At 39.0% G+C, this 14,975-nt stretch overlaps 1 protein-coding gene across 3 annotated transcripts; it reads right to left on the bottom strand.

The window, feature by feature from the left end:
- Positions 1–712: 712 nt before the first annotated feature.
- pla2g6 (phospholipase A2, group VI (cytosolic, calcium-independent)) lies at positions 713–14,250 on the bottom strand. 3 transcript variants are annotated; one of them, XM_008428700.2, is made up of 19 exons: positions 14,148–14,165; positions 13,572–13,625; positions 13,281–13,501; positions 12,135–12,344; positions 11,314–11,494; positions 10,753–10,940; positions 10,287–10,383; positions 9,227–9,409; positions 8,912–9,020; positions 7,634–7,765; positions 6,666–6,750; positions 6,045–6,208; positions 5,820–5,970; positions 4,812–4,948; positions 3,710–3,864; positions 3,568–3,619; positions 3,149–3,264; positions 2,944–3,017; positions 713–1,829 (listed from the first exon to the last, which is right to left on the bottom strand). In XM_008428700.2, exons 3-19 carry the CDS (start codon positions 13,493–13,495, stop codon positions 1,691–1,693), a joined length of 2,388 nt encoding a protein of 795 aa, XP_008426922.1. In that variant the 5' UTR covers positions 13,496–13,501; positions 13,572–13,625; positions 14,148–14,165; the 3' UTR covers positions 713–1,690. The 3 variants fall into 3 exon arrangements, with proteins under 3 accessions (XP_008426922.1, XP_008426842.1, XP_008427002.1); XM_008428620.2 differs by lacking the exon at positions 13,572–13,625 and having other exon boundaries at positions 14,148–14,250; XM_008428780.2 differs by lacking the exons at positions 7,634–7,765; positions 13,572–13,625 and having other exon boundaries at positions 14,148–14,250.
- Positions 14,251–14,975: the final 725 nt, after the last annotated feature.

Below are 14,975 nucleotides of genomic sequence, written 5' to 3'. Positions count from 1 at the left end.
GTTATAAAGGAATATTTTTTTAGGTAAAGTTATTGAAAATATGAGTTTCAGATCTTTTTGTTCAGAAACGTGTATTGTTTTAGGAGGGAAAGTGTAAAGTAATTTTATAAATTAGATTTAAAAAGGAATTCATTTTTTAGCATATTTCATTATTATTTAAAATAATCTTTGCAACATTAGCAACCCTGAACTAGGGGATTTTGATCATGTCTCGATGTAATTAGTTGGGTTAAATACTGGAACTCTTAAATTCCTTCTCCATTTATTCTGGTTGTGCTGCGCTGACATTTGCTTTTAGATACATAATTTACATTCATATTCAATGAATTACAATACACATTGTGAGGAGTCATTTGTCAGATTAAAAGTACATTTATAAAAATAACCTTTAGGAAGTTTTTTATAAAACCCACATGTTTTTAAAGAGTTTATTTTTTATTAGTCTGATGTAATCCAAAATGTTGTTTTTAATTAGCTGTTAGTCAAAAAAATCATCATAGCCAAGAGTAATAAAGATGTTAAAACATTAGTCTTTGTCCAATTAATTTATTTAATATGTGGTTGCACTGACCACGTTTTTCTAAGTTGATTTTTTGTTTTCTGTGTGTGTGTGTGTGTGTGTGTGTATATGCGTGTGTTCTTTCAAGAACCGACAGTCTGTTGGGATCAAAAATTGCAATAAACTGTAACAACAAAACAGAAACATATCTTATGCCAGTAGTAATAAAATTTATTACCATAAGTAAACACCTCAATATGTGATAGAAAAAAAAAAACAATACAAAATCATTATTTGCCTTTGTTATGTTTGCAAGTAGCAGCAGGTCACATGATCTGTTACATTTAAGTCTCTGCAAAAGTTTCCAGTTCACATTATGGAGACAAAACACTTGGAAATAGGCATTAAGGAGTGTAGGAGTGCATCTAAATAATACAACAATATTAATTACCTATAAATGAATACAAAGGATGATATGTGGAAAGAAAACATTACGGACATGTAAGGCAGAGCTGGTGAGTCTTCACAGCTGCCCTACATGGGTAATGAAAATAACCTTCAGCGGTTTCAGGTGGTTAGTTTAGACAACGCCGACACAGAAACAAAACCTCTGTAACTCCAGTGGTTTTGTAAATATGAGTGTTTTGATATGTGAGGGTAAATGAAAACGTCGCTTGAACCGTTTGTCTTCAAGAGAAGGAAGCGGCAGCAGCCGCTGACGGTTTCTGTGTCCGATTCTGTTTTTAACCACTTCCTCCATTGTAAGAGGTAAAAACACTTACAATAGAGATACGTGTTTTTATATCTGTGGAAAGTTTTTATACTGGGGAAGTTTTTCTCCGGTTTATATAAAAACCGGAGAAGTTTTTATGTAAACTCTTAGTAGTTTATATAAAAACTGTGAACCTGGTAAAGAAAGAAAACACGGTCAGTTATAAGGTCAGTGCTACTCGTCTCTCCTCTTCATAGATTCATGCCAAGTTACTTTCAGTGTCAGATTTCTGTCAGGTTTAAAACTTCTTTTCACACTTATTTCAGTCGAACGTTTCAGTGGTTTGTTCTTGCACAGACCCTTCAGGAAGCACCAAGAATCGTTGGTTCCCTTAGAACAGTGGTTGTTCTTGTAGCTTGTTAAATATTCATAGGTTTCTATCTGTGGTCCCTCTCCGTCGTCTCTTTCTCCCGTCAGTCTCACAGCAGCGTTTTCGCCAGGGATTGGAGCACTTCCCGTTTCTCAAACAGATACATCTGCGTTTCCCACAGCATGTTCACCAGAACCTCGTCGCTCACTTCGTCCAGCATCACCTCCTGAGACAGCTGGGGGCTCAGTCTGCACAACGAAACATACAAATTCATTAATTACTGCAGTACTTGGCAAACTAGTTTAAAAGTATAATACCTTTAAGTATCAGGAGCAATCAAATTTTTAGATGCAACAATGTTTAACTTAGGCATTTTCCCTAAAATCAGACTGTTAAAAAAGAAACGTTTCTTCCTGTCATATGCTCAATTAATTCTGGTCACTTGTACAAATCAACTCATACTGATACTGCAAACCTAAAGGAAGTTTGCACAAGAGATATTTATAGGACACTTTTTTCAACTTGGTCATCTCTGAAGTTTCTAAAGTCTTTTTTGGACATTTTCTCATCAGACTCGGTTCACCTACACGACACCACAGCAGACTAGCTCTAATTCTGTATCCTATTTCCTAATTTAACAAGTATTTGACAATCATCTTTTAATCAAGTAAAATTTAGTTGAGTACATGAGATGAAAAAAATTGTTAATGAGCCTTAGCAAAGACACAAAGCCACCAGCAGCCCATATCGAATGGCTTAGTGCTTTAACTTCAAAGAGTTGAGGTTTTGGGCGCTGCGTGCTTTCAGAACCTGCTGCTGATTGCGGAACCAGAGGAATGTGCCAATCTATGGATTCACCTAAAAAATCCCTTCAGTGCTTTAAAGCCAAACAGTTGTTCACCATTTTCAACATGATTTATTATCTGCTGAACAAAATATTTAATTGTTTCTTTGAATTATGCCAAATTCGCTAGCGGCTAGTTCGTAGTCGCTGCAGGTTACCGGCAGCTGAATCCCCAGAGGATCAGGACCGTGTTACTGATGGGATGTTTTCAACTCTTCATTCAGTGTCACAACCATTCAGTTGATTGTGGAGCAAGAAAATACAGGACCTTTACCATTTATCTTCGTTAGACACTAGTCAAATATTTGGTCATTTGTTGGATTCTGTAGAAGTTCACTGCATCCTCAGAAGGTTAATTATCCATTTTATTCAGCTGTTGTACACGTGAAAAGTTGCAAAAATGTCCAACCGGGGTTTTGAGAAAAAGAGATGTGATTTAGTTGAAAAAATGGGGAAGTGTCAGAAAGCTGCAAAATCAGGATATAGCAAAGAAAGTGGCATGTTGACGATCAGCTGACCTGTGGTAGATGGTGTCGATCATCTCACACCAGGCTCTGGCCCGGTCCACGGCGCAGCCATCAGAGTCTGTACACTGGGCATCCAGGCAGGTTTTGAATTTAAGACAAACCAGACGGTGCAGAACGCTTTGGTTATGAATCAGGAGCAAAGATATAAGATGAGAAATGTCTACAGCTCGGCATAAGATAAGAGTGGTCCACTCACACAGTCCACCAACATTTTGCCCAGCTCCTTGGCGCCTACGAACGTCTTGGCCAGCTCCAGGGGGTTGGAGGGTCGGAAAACGTCCACGGAGGTCACCACTTCCTGTGGAGGTTTGCCTGGACAGATACGACATCGCCAGTGAGTTCACCCAGAAACCACAAAACCCCTGACTGTTGTTCGTGTGAAAACGGAACTGAAAGCAAGTTGTATTTCATAGAAATGTATTTGCAGGTAATAAGTCTCTGAGCATACGACATGACAATTAGACCCCACACTAGGTGCACACAAAGGCAGATAACTAAACCAAATATTTTGCATTTAAAACTGCATTTGCAGTTGTGTATGACGGATGTAAATGACTTAAACTTTCACAAGCTGCTCTTTCAGTCACATCAGCTGTAGTTTTCCGTTTGACCCACCTGTTCCAAGAGAAACAACTATGCCCAGTTTCTTGACGTTTGCTTCACGACCCTGAGAAAGAAAAAAAAAAAACAGATCTGTAGAACAGCTCAGTGCAGCTTTACGGATGAGTCAACAACGCAAAGCATGCAAATCTGCTACCTCAGTTTTTAATGACTTGTTGAACTGATGGATTTCTGCCATGGCATCTAGCGTCGGGTTATTGGCCAACAGCCCTCCATCCAGGAAGCGGCCCATTGGTCGGAAGTAGGTGGGTGCGGCGCCGCTGGAGCGGGCGGCTCTCCATACGAGTTGTTCTGACGTAAAGACACAGATTATGTCAAGGCAAAGACGTTTGATGCTTTTAGGTTTAAGGTTTGCTCTGGGAAAACAGATGAGCTCAGAAAGGGCCAGCACACGACTAAAGCAAGATTCATTTAGGTTTCTGCTGTGATTTTGAGGTCTTACCATAACGTTTTTCTTCCATGCTATTTTACAATATTTCTTTTTTATTTGTTTTTAATTCACATGAATTAATCCCAATCTGACAAAGAACGTGAGTGAGTTCAGTGGGTTTATGGTGTTTGAGTTACTTTTTCCAAAATAAATTCAGAAGTCTGATCTACTACAAAAAATAAGACAAAGCAAAACTGTTAAATCTCTTAAGATTATGCTCATTCTTCATTAGATTTATCTCAAAATACTTAAAGGGGTGGTATTGTACATTTTCCAGATACATATCACCATTTTATAGGACGGCTTGAACAACCTGATGGCAGCAGTTTCATTTAAGCCACTTCATTAAAAGCAGCTTCAGCTTCCTGCATGTTTAAGAATATAAACTTCTTCACAGACGTCATGTTAGTAACACCACTTTAATTTACAGATATGAAAAAAAAGAGATGCCTAATCTAATATTAAGACCGAAATGAGGAACATTTCAAGATATTTTAGTCTTTTCGTTTTGAACGATTTCATGACTCGACTTTGTCCTACACACCTTCATCTGTCACCTTCCTACGCTTTCTGGGCGGCTCATCTGTGTATCCTACTATCAACACATCCTCATCCTCCCACCCTGCAACAACAACATGGCTGCCACTCAAACAGCACAACTGCATTTCTTCATTCATTTAGAAAAATGACATGGGGGGAAAAAAAAGAATATGTGGGAGAACTGCTGACTTTGTCGCCATCTAGTGGTGCTAAAGGTCCACATATATAAAATGAGTGCGGTAAGCTACATATAATGTCCGGTGGGTACCTTGTGGGACGGTGAGAGGCTTGAAGGTGGCGGTGGTGGTGTAGGAGGGCTCTCTGCGGACAGACGGAGGGTCATAGTTCCTGAAGATATGGAGCTCACCTGGATGTCTGTCGGCCAGAACGCTGGTCACCATGACCCTGGATGGACGGACAGAAAACGGAAAATGGAGAAATGGAGAAARGACGGCTAAGATGCTGGTAGAGGAGAAGATGATTTATTCAATTATGAGAACAGATCTCTAAGAACTGAGTTGAGCAATATTCCTTATAATGATTGAATTTCCCTTTGTACTTTTAGTGCATGACCAAGTAAGCGAGCAAAATTATGCTGAGATAATTTGTTGTTTGTTTTACAAATAAAGTATGAACAAATTTACTGATATTAATTTGGATTCTTTTTATTTAATGACTGTTATGTTAATACTAACTATAGTTAGCATCACAGAATCCTTTGAGGCATTCAGCCTTATTAAAGAGAGCAAACTTGCTGTGGGTAGTTTGGTGTCGTAGTTTGGATCAACCTGTCTGCTGATCATGCAAATTATGGAAACATAAAAGAAAACCATCAAAACATATTTAAGTTTTAGGATCTGACAGTGACAGATCTGTCACATGTTAAGTCATAGTCATCTCCATGGATACCGCTAATGACGAAAGTAAAAAGACAAACTCAAATTTCCCATAATGCATGCTGACTATCACTAAAATTTATGGGATTAAAATCAGTTTTTTTGTTTTTTTTAAATAAAAAATTCATCTGAATTAATAAAACAAAATCTGATTTGTGTTAATTCAGAAAAAGTGATATCATTAATTTGTGAACTTGAACTTCTTTCTGGGATATTTATGTGTTATTTAAGATGGAGGAAGTACCAACACATTTATCATGTCTGTAATAGCTATTCTGGTGAATTTAAGCATTTTATCACTTGTTGCTTTACAACAACTTTTTATTATTTCTAGTACTTGTTTTGAAATGTTCCTTTTAATGACACAATGTGATGTAAACCTTGGGAATCTGATGTCCGTCATCTTTGTGTTCTCTCCAAACTCTTTCTTCAGGAAGTCCTCCAGCGGCGCGGATTCGTACGGCCTGGACCCTCTGAACACCTGCTCCTTCATTCTGAAGTACAGGCAGCGCAGGTACTCCATGGACTTACCTTCACACAGAGGACACAACCCTTTAGCTCTGCTGGCACACACACACACACAAGTTAGAAAAGCGAAAACACACCGTGGATTATTGCTAAAGCCAGGATGCCTCCGGTGCTCGTCCCAGCGACCCAGTCAAAGAGCTCCCTGGTCGGCCGACCCGCCTCCTTCTCCAGGGCGATCAGCATCTGGATCAGAACCAGGCCTTTGATACCACCACCGTCCAGACACAGCAGTCTGTCTATCCTGCAGTCAGATTTGGATTAAATACTGTTAACCATTAAAGAAAATTACAAATAAATTAGATAAATGACAAGACGCAATAACATTATAGATAGAAGAACAGAAGGAAATGTATTGTGTAAACTTAGAAAACTGTTCCCACTCATACTCCTTTAAATTTTGCACATTTCATCAGCTTATAACCTCAAATAGCAGATCAACACAAATTAGAACAAAGTAACAGAGTAATAGATGCACAGATTGCAGTTTTCTGACTAAACACTGATGTTGAAAAGATTTGACCTGCTGGTTCTGACTTCTGCTGATTTTTCTTTAAAAGTTACTCAAAACAGAACAAAGGACTCAGTAGCCAATATTCAGAGGTGGATATGATCGGTTTCTCATGCAAGTATTAGCCGATCATCCAGAATTAAGAAAATTAAATACATTTCCGCTCTCAACAAATATTTCACACACTTACTTCTTTTTCTCCATCACTTGTCCATCAACTTCAGATTTGCCAATAGCTCCTATTGCCGCCCCGACGTACATGATGTCCTCAAACCCTGTAAAACAGTGAGAAAACCTGATAAATACGCGCTGTCAAAATGGTAAAGAAGCGAAGAGGAGACTGGGATTTCTGAAAGCTATGAAGCCATTCAAAAAGAAGCATCAAGTATATATTTAGAATCACTTTAAAATAGCAAATTATCCATCTTGATGCTGCATTTGTACTGGAAATAAATGAGTTTAAATAATTTCAGAGCGCTCAAAAAATTGCGAGCAGTGCCTTAATGTAAATACAGTCATATTCGATAAAGTGGAATAGTAAGAGGCTCATTTGTCAGATTAAAGGTACCACTTGAAAATAACCTTTAAGAATTGTGGTAAATATGAGTTTCACTTAGCCCAAATTTACTTTTTAGTAATATTTTTTTATTTTTCTGTTGTAATATTCTAATGTTAAAAAACAATTTCATTAGTTGTAAGTGGAAAATTCTCATAACTAACAGAAAAAAAGGCTTTCAGAGATCCAGCTGTATGTAACAGATCTATATAATCCACGTGTCAAACTCAAGGCCTGAGGGCCAAAGCCGGACCGCCGTAGCTTTTCATGTGGCCCTCTGATCTAAAGGGCCACATAAACACAACCTTCAAGTTAACAACTCTATGCTAAAATACTGTTTTACCATCCAAATCAAAGCAGGTTTTATCTGTGTACTGCCAAATTACATCAACGTAAAACGATGTTCAATATAATTTCATTTTAACAAGCACTCATGAATACAGAGTTAGCTACTTGTTCATATTTTTGCAATTTTTTGATAGGTTTTATCAATATTTTCTGCCACAACGGGCCCTTTGTGAACATTTATGACCTCGATGTGAAATGAAAATAAGTTTCAGAGTTTCCCCCACAAACGGGTCTTCTCAAGCTCCTGGAGTTACCTATGGCTCGAGGCTTGGTCTTGTTTGAGACTGGAGGAGGAGGAAGAGGAGGAGGGCTGCTGGGGGAGCGAGGAAGGCAGCGCTGGACTCCTACACTACACAGCATGTCCAGCAGGATCCTTCTATTAGGACCTTTCAGGTTAGTACAAAACACAAGCCGACATGGCGGGCATGCAGGCATGCCACGAACACAGGACAGACAGACAGACAGACAGACAGAGAGAGAGATGGAGAGAAGGGAGAGAGATATGTAACAGACAGAGAGGAGGGAGGAGAGTAAGCAGAGAGATGTGCAGACGGTTAGCAATCGTCATGCATCTTCAAAAAACCGACAGAAAAAAAAAAAATCAATAAACACAGGAAACTCAATTAAGCATCATTTTCCTCTCAGAACAAAATCAGATTTTACTGGAAACTTCTTTATGTCAACAACAGATCCGCTCTGAAAAAATATATACTACTACTACTACTACTACTACTACTAATAATAATAATAATAATAATAATTTGTGGATCATCTAAGAGATGTAACCTTTCGGTAAGCATTTCAACTTTTGGCATTATATCTGTTGGTATTTTAACAGTTCAAATGTCCTTAATGTCCTTAATGTCTTTTCAGTATTTTGCATAGACATGTTTACACAGAATCTGCTCTACAATTGTTCTATTTTGAAATATAAGCAAGTTAATTTCCACACACTGGCTGTCCACAGAAATGGTTCTTCAAACCAGATTTTTTTCACACTGAGAAACGAAGGAACTCAGAGTAAAATAGTGATTTCTGTGTATTTTTTAGGATTATCAGATCAATTTATTTTGAGTGTTTTTATAAAAAAAAATAAAAATTAATAATTTAACAATAGTCCAATTAACTGAAATTTCTGACCAGACCAAGGCGTCATGGATTAAAAATAATGTGATGAGCAACTTAAAAGCTCTAATTTTTAAGTAGCTCATCACATCATGAAGTCTTTGAAGTATCACACTGACTGTCAACACAAAACTGAGGGTTAGTTTTACATGAAACTGTGGGAAAAAATTACTCTTTTTATTCCTCTAAAGATTAATTAATAAATACAAAAATTACACTTTAAAATACAGAATTTTAACGTAGCCTTTCCTGGACCTTTTCACTTGTAAACATGCACATCTCTGTTATTTACACTGCAACACATGCTTTTTTAAGTTTTAGTTTAGAAATAATAACTTACTTTATTAGATTTTTTTTTAGCAAACCGTTCTAGGAGCGGTCGGGGTTTAACATTCGATCTCTCCCACCTTTGCTGGTGCGAGCTGCGATCAGCCCCGGTGTTTCTCCCAGGTCGTTGTGGATCTCAACATCGGCGCCAAACACGATCAAACCTTTAATCAGCTCCATGTGGTCCATCTAGTCAGAACAGAGACAAAAATTAAAATAGTTTTAGAAATAAACTAGAGTTCTGATGCAGTAAACGACAACAAAACGTTAAATATGAAGAATTTTAATAATAAATCACTGTGAAAATCATTTTGCCATTATAGATCGCCATCACTTAAAAGATTTATTTATTCATTTCAATAAACTCTACAAATGTCCATGAGACATCTCCTCACCTTCATAGCGAGGTGCAGGGCCGTGTTTCCGTCCTGCCCCTTCAGGTTGGCGTTGGCCCCGTGGGTCAGCAGCACCATGGCGGCCTCAAAGCGGCCCTTCTTGGTCAGAACGTGGAGGGCGCTCTCGCCGGTCTTACTGAGGTAGTTTATCTCACAGCCGCGGTCCAGCAGCAGGCGGCACATCTGGCAGAGAGGAAGCAAAACGGACAACCTTCCTTCTTCATTTTAAGTTTAGTTTAAAGTTTCAAAGTTTAATGTGGAAGTTGGTTCATTTAAAGCTTTAAATGAATCAACAACGTAGCTTCCTGCCATCAGCTCAGGTCATCTAACAGGCCTGTCACAATAACACGTTTCGCTGGACGATAAATTGGCCCTGTAATTATTGCGATACACAATAATATTGTCGTTTCGACATCATTTCCAAGTGATGTATTAGTAATGCCATAATAATGCATGTTCGCCCTCTCATAGACAAATGAATAGAAACGCACCAATCCACTATTAATATCTGTAACAGTCCTGATATTGAATAAAATTCTAGATGGGGCATCTGTGACAATGTGCCTGATCATAACTGCACCAGTGAGAAAATTAAAGTTGTGTTGTTTTTACATGTTTGCTCTTAAATGCACCATGAAGCTACTGGTGTATTTTAGTGTGCTTTTCTGGTGCAGAGTTATCAAATACATTTGTAATTCAGTACATTTATGTCTGTGCTTAAAAAAAAAGCAACGTTTCAAGTTTTAGCTCAGTTTTTCTGTATCAGATCGGTACTGGCCGATACTGAACCTCAGATATCGGTATCTTAATCGGTGCATCCCTGCTAATAAACATTAATTTCATTACGAATATTTAACATGGAATCTTGAAGTTATTTTAAATATCTAAAATAAAACATGACAACCAAAAACATTAAACAGAAATGAACACACAGCTGAACCACACTGAGTCTCGGTAAACAAAGCTGCCCTTTCAAACAATATTAACCATCAGAATGTAAATTATGGAGCTCATTGTAATTAATAACGTTAACAGTTAGAGAGCGTGCAGAAGTGTGTACCTCGGCGGTTTTGGCCCAGTGCAGGGGCGTCCCTCCGTACACGCAGTCTTCGGCCTGCAGCTGGGACGGATCCGCTTTGAGGATCTCCTCCACGCAGCTGACAAACAAGCACAACGCAGAGACAACCTCACATTAGATAAACTGAATCATTTATCATTTCTGATGCTTGTGGCATCTTCGCTGACAAACCTTTAGCAGGTTTGTCAAAGTTTCATTTTAGCTGAAACACCGTTTCATGTGTATGTAAGGCTGTTTTATAATGATTTTTCATACACAATTACTGCAAAGCACAAAACGAATCATTACCACTGATTTCCACTGACTTATTTAGTCTGCAGGTCAGAGGAACAACAAACAGAGCCACTTCCTTCCTGGAGACAATGTAGCTTCTTGTAGCGCAAGGAGGAAAAAAACTAAAAAACAGGCAGCTCCAGCTTGTTCTTTTCATAGCTGCTTGTAAACTCACCCCTTCTCGCTGTATTTCATGGCGGTGTGGATGGGGTTTCCTGTGCTGCCCCTGGTGTCGCACTTGGCCCCCCCCTCCAGCAGGGCTTTGACGGACTCCACCCGGCCCAGACGGCAGGCCACGTGGAGCGGCGTCTCTCCGTTGCTGTTGAGCTCGTTCACCCCTGAGCACAGCCGTGAGCACAGAGCCTGGACAAGAAAGTTACGTTTAAAAAAAAAAAAAGAATATTGCTTATTTATAGGTTGTAAAGAATTCTTTAATTATTATTTTTTGTGATATCGGAGCCAGAGCCAGACCCAACCCGATTTTCAGTTTTTCTAAACTGTTGACCCATTGATGCAGATTTAAGCCAATTCTGATTTCTCTTCAAGAGCTAATTTATCGGAAGAAATAAGAACTGTATTTAAATATTTTTCTGAGTCTCCCTCAGGATGTTTTTCAGCATTTGCTCCTGAAACACATTTAATAGCTGAGCAAAACCAAAAATCATCACTCATCAGCGCAACCCCCCCCACTTCGGGCTGTAAGCGCCCTTTGACCTGGGCGTCGTTCAGGTCTCACCTGGATGATGACGGGAGAGTCCTGCTTGGAGGCGTAGTGCATGGGGGTTTCTCCTTTCTGGTCCCTGATGTCGGTGCGGGCCTGGCTCTCGTCCAGCAGCTCCTTCACGCACGCCAGGTCGCCCCGATCGCACGCCAGGTGCAGAGGCGTCTGGCCCGAAGTGTCCCGCGCGTTGATCTGGCTGAGAGCAGAAATTGTAGGAGGTTTGACATTTTCAAGCACAACATTGGAGAATGACTTACTAAACAGCTACGCTGGCTGTTAAGAACAGGCTCCCAGGAGGTTCCAATTGCATCCGCAGAGAAACAACGGCTGGCTGAGCTTTTAGGTTCATGGCTGGCTTGTGTTTTAACGGCGTACTGCACAGACCGACGACCAGAGCTTTGAACATGCCGAGAATCTTTGTCAGTCTGCTAGTTTGAATTTTGGGAAACTAAACAGAAAGTTTCCAAAAGTACAAACAGAAAATTTACATTGTTTTTTTATGATGCATAAAACAGGCATTTAGGAGTTAGTCGAAGAAAGTAGCAGTGTTGTGAATGCATTAGAGGCTAATGGGCTTCAAGCTTTTACAATACCTCGTCATTGATTTTGACATTTTCAAGGCGTTTTAAATCCTTATTGGCATCGAATGCCTGTTAGCTGGAGTGGCCCTTGCTGACTGTTTATTACTTCTGTTACCTTTGGAAAGAAGGAAGCTTACAAATCTTTAGCATTTCTGGGTATACTGAACCTGTTTGGAAGAGTACATCTGTAAATTGTGGCATCAAATAACATTTGATTACTTTGCCATTTTCACAGTTTTGTGCTCGGTTAGCTACCTCTGAACGTAGTTGTGTTTGAGGCACTCTCTCATGCCCGTCTCCACGGCGATGTGAGCAGAGCTCCAGTCAGGATGGCTGCGGATGCAGTCCACGATGGTCTGCACCGTGTCGGCCTTCAGGGTCAGACTCTCGTAGAAAGGTCGCAGCTTGAGGGCGAACTGGGGGAACCAGTTCATGGCATCCTCCTCTGACCCCACCTGAAACAGCCTGCGGACGGCACAGCGGTGAGCCAAGAAGTGAAAGGAGAAACGGAACTTTGCCCTCTAGTAATGTGGTGAATCTAACCAGTCTGATTTCTGTGAATGACAGAAACACCTTTTCTTTTCTCGGTTAAATGCAGCTTTTGAATATTTTCACGTCTTATTTTTATTTATTTTGATGGGATTTGATGCGATAGACCAACATAACAGAGTGTGTGACTGTAAATGGGAAGTAAAATAATGCATGACTTAACATAATTAGCAAATAAAAATATAAAAATATATTTAGGGGTATACAAGAAAAAGGGACAGAAAAACAGAGTTGTAATAGTTTTGGTGTGTTTGCTAGTTGTTACTATTGTTTTGTTTTAGTTTAGCTTTGATTAGTTATAGTAGTAGTTTTAGTTTTGTTTTAATTTGAGGTGCAGAATTCAAAAAGGTCAAAGTATTGTATTGTGATTATGTATAATACTCAACATAAGATACCATTTTGAGATGAGATTTGTGTTTGTAACATTGTGTTTGTAACATTATGTTTATAACATTGTGTTTGCATGGGAATATTTTAGCAAACCACTTCATGGATGTTTTGTATATAATTCCATATCACAATATTAGGCGTTTTAAAACTCAGACAGTTCACGTTTTAGGAGTAGCTTTATAAAAATTCAGAAAAACACACAATAAATTCCACGAGTATCTCTAGGAAAATATACATTGGACAAGAATATTCGTTAACTTGCTCTACGGGTTTTGAAGCAGCTGAGGTCATCTTAAAATGTCCATGACCTGTTTTTCAGGTTTTAGTACATGACAGAGAAAACTAAAGACATGTTTAACAATGGTGGTCAAAGGTAACCAAAAATAAATAAAAAAACAAACAAACCACCACTGTTGAGAAAAATGAGGACTTTAACTTTCTACAGCAGCGATCTATACTGACCTCAGGGCCACAGTGGGCGTTTCAGGGGACAGGAGCACACAGTCCCATGACTGGCACTGTGTGTTTTTGTACAGGACCATGCGTCCATCCTCCTTCAGTCGAACTTTGCCTCCTCCTCCATAATCAGACAGTTGGACGTCTCTGACCCGGTAAGGGTTGGTGAAGAGGGTCGACACGGAGGAGACGGTGTCCAGCAGCCGGCCCAGGAACTGCATCGCTACCTAAAAACAAGGAGCACGATTAATCAGAGTATATCTATGATCTCTGACATACAATGTGTGTTAAACCCACATTCCTGTGTTTACTAGAGCAGCTCTGTGGTCTCCAGGAACGCCTGTCGGATTCCTGTCAGCATGAATGATTGATTTAGTCCACTGTCACCATTTAAGTGGAGCAACAAGTTTTTTTTTGTTTTTTTTTCCAGCAGATACTTTCATTATGATGCTACTTTTGCTGTACAGTTACACCCTTTCTAAGAATAGAAGCGCTCTACCTGTACAAACACAATTGATTTCCAATGTTGCGTTTGGTGGTTTAACCAGTAAGGCTGATTTTAGCTGTTAACAACGCCGCCTGGGTCTATGACCTTCATTTTTCTATGAAGACCAAATACAAATACCGCTGCTCATTGTCTGGATGTTGAACAAACAGCTCCACCAATGATGTTCACGTATTTCCTGAGTCTGTTATCATATAACGAGCGCATGCCAGCGCTACGCTTTGTAGAAAAATGTCTAGAAACCACACTTCTGTCCTCCACGTTTCTGATTTAAAATTCCTTAATAATCGCAGTGTAAAGACAATTCGGATATTTAGTTGTCAGTTGCTGCTAATCGCATTAAACTGGTCTAAAACCAGCGAGCTTACCTGCTAGCTGCTCTCAGTGCGGCGGACAGCCTGACTTTTGACAGCGACATCAACAACCGACGCCGCAACCAAACCTGTTTTGAACACCTTGATTGACGCGAGCTTGTCCAATCAGAGCGCATGATTTAGACGCGCTAGATAAGATGGGCGGGGCCTGGTTGAAGGAGACGCTCCGGTTCGTTTCACGGAGGGAAGCGAAACCAGGGAGAATGTGTTAATCTACGGGACGCATCAGTGATCATCATGGAAGTAGGTCTAACTGCCCCTACAACGTCCTTTTCCCTAAGTCTATAAATTAAATGATTTTCATTATATTATTTATTAACTATTTACAATGGTAATGAGTTCAAATTTGAATAAAAATGTATTTATTTTAGTGTATTTTATTCTAAATTAACTTATATTTAATCATATTATCTAAATATATCAATGTTAACCCATTTAATTATATTTAAAATAGCCATAATTGTAACATTCCGAATAAATTACGTTTAATTTTGTAAATCCTTGTCTGATTTATTTTGTTGTATTAAATATGTGAACACAAAATAAATAAATAAAACAGATATGATAACCCTTGAAACACATCTGATTAAACAAAAAACCTACTACTTGAGATATTAAGTCATATATCTTTACATAGAAACCTACAAATTATAACAACTATAAATTAATTATAAATTTATCTGTCGAATTTGACAAGATTTTCTTATGAAAATATACTTATTTTAGTAGTCAGAGCTAAATTAAGTGATATTGGTCTGGTCACATTAAGTGATAATGTCCATGCCAACAGTATTGTTAAATTGCTGCATTTATGAATAATAC

Source organism: Poecilia reticulata, linkage group LG1 (assembly GCF_000633615.1).
Source record: "Poecilia reticulata strain Guanapo linkage group LG1, Guppy_female_1.0+MT, whole genome shotgun sequence".
NCBI classification, from domain to species: Eukaryota; Metazoa; Chordata; class Actinopteri; order Cyprinodontiformes; family Poeciliidae; genus Poecilia; species Poecilia reticulata.
Note: the sequence above shows the minus strand (reverse complement) of the source record. Positions and strands in the feature narration are given on the sequence as shown.

What these genes read in the sequence shown, in the direction of transcription:
- pla2g6 (XM_008428620.2), bottom strand. Translation starts at nt 13,495, where the DNA reads ATGCAGTTCCTGGGCCGGCTGCTGGACACCGTCTCCTCCGTGTCGACC. An exon ending in CCCTGCACCTCGCTATGAAG is followed by an intron (nt 9,021 to 9,226) that starts GTGAGGAGATGT and finishes TGTTCTGACTAG; the next exon opens with ATGGACCACATGGAGCTGAT. An exon ending in CGCAGCTCGCACCAGCAAAG is followed by an intron (nt 7,766 to 8,911) that starts GTGGGAGAGATC and finishes CTAACCTGAAAG; the next exon opens with GTCCTAATAGAAGGATCCTG.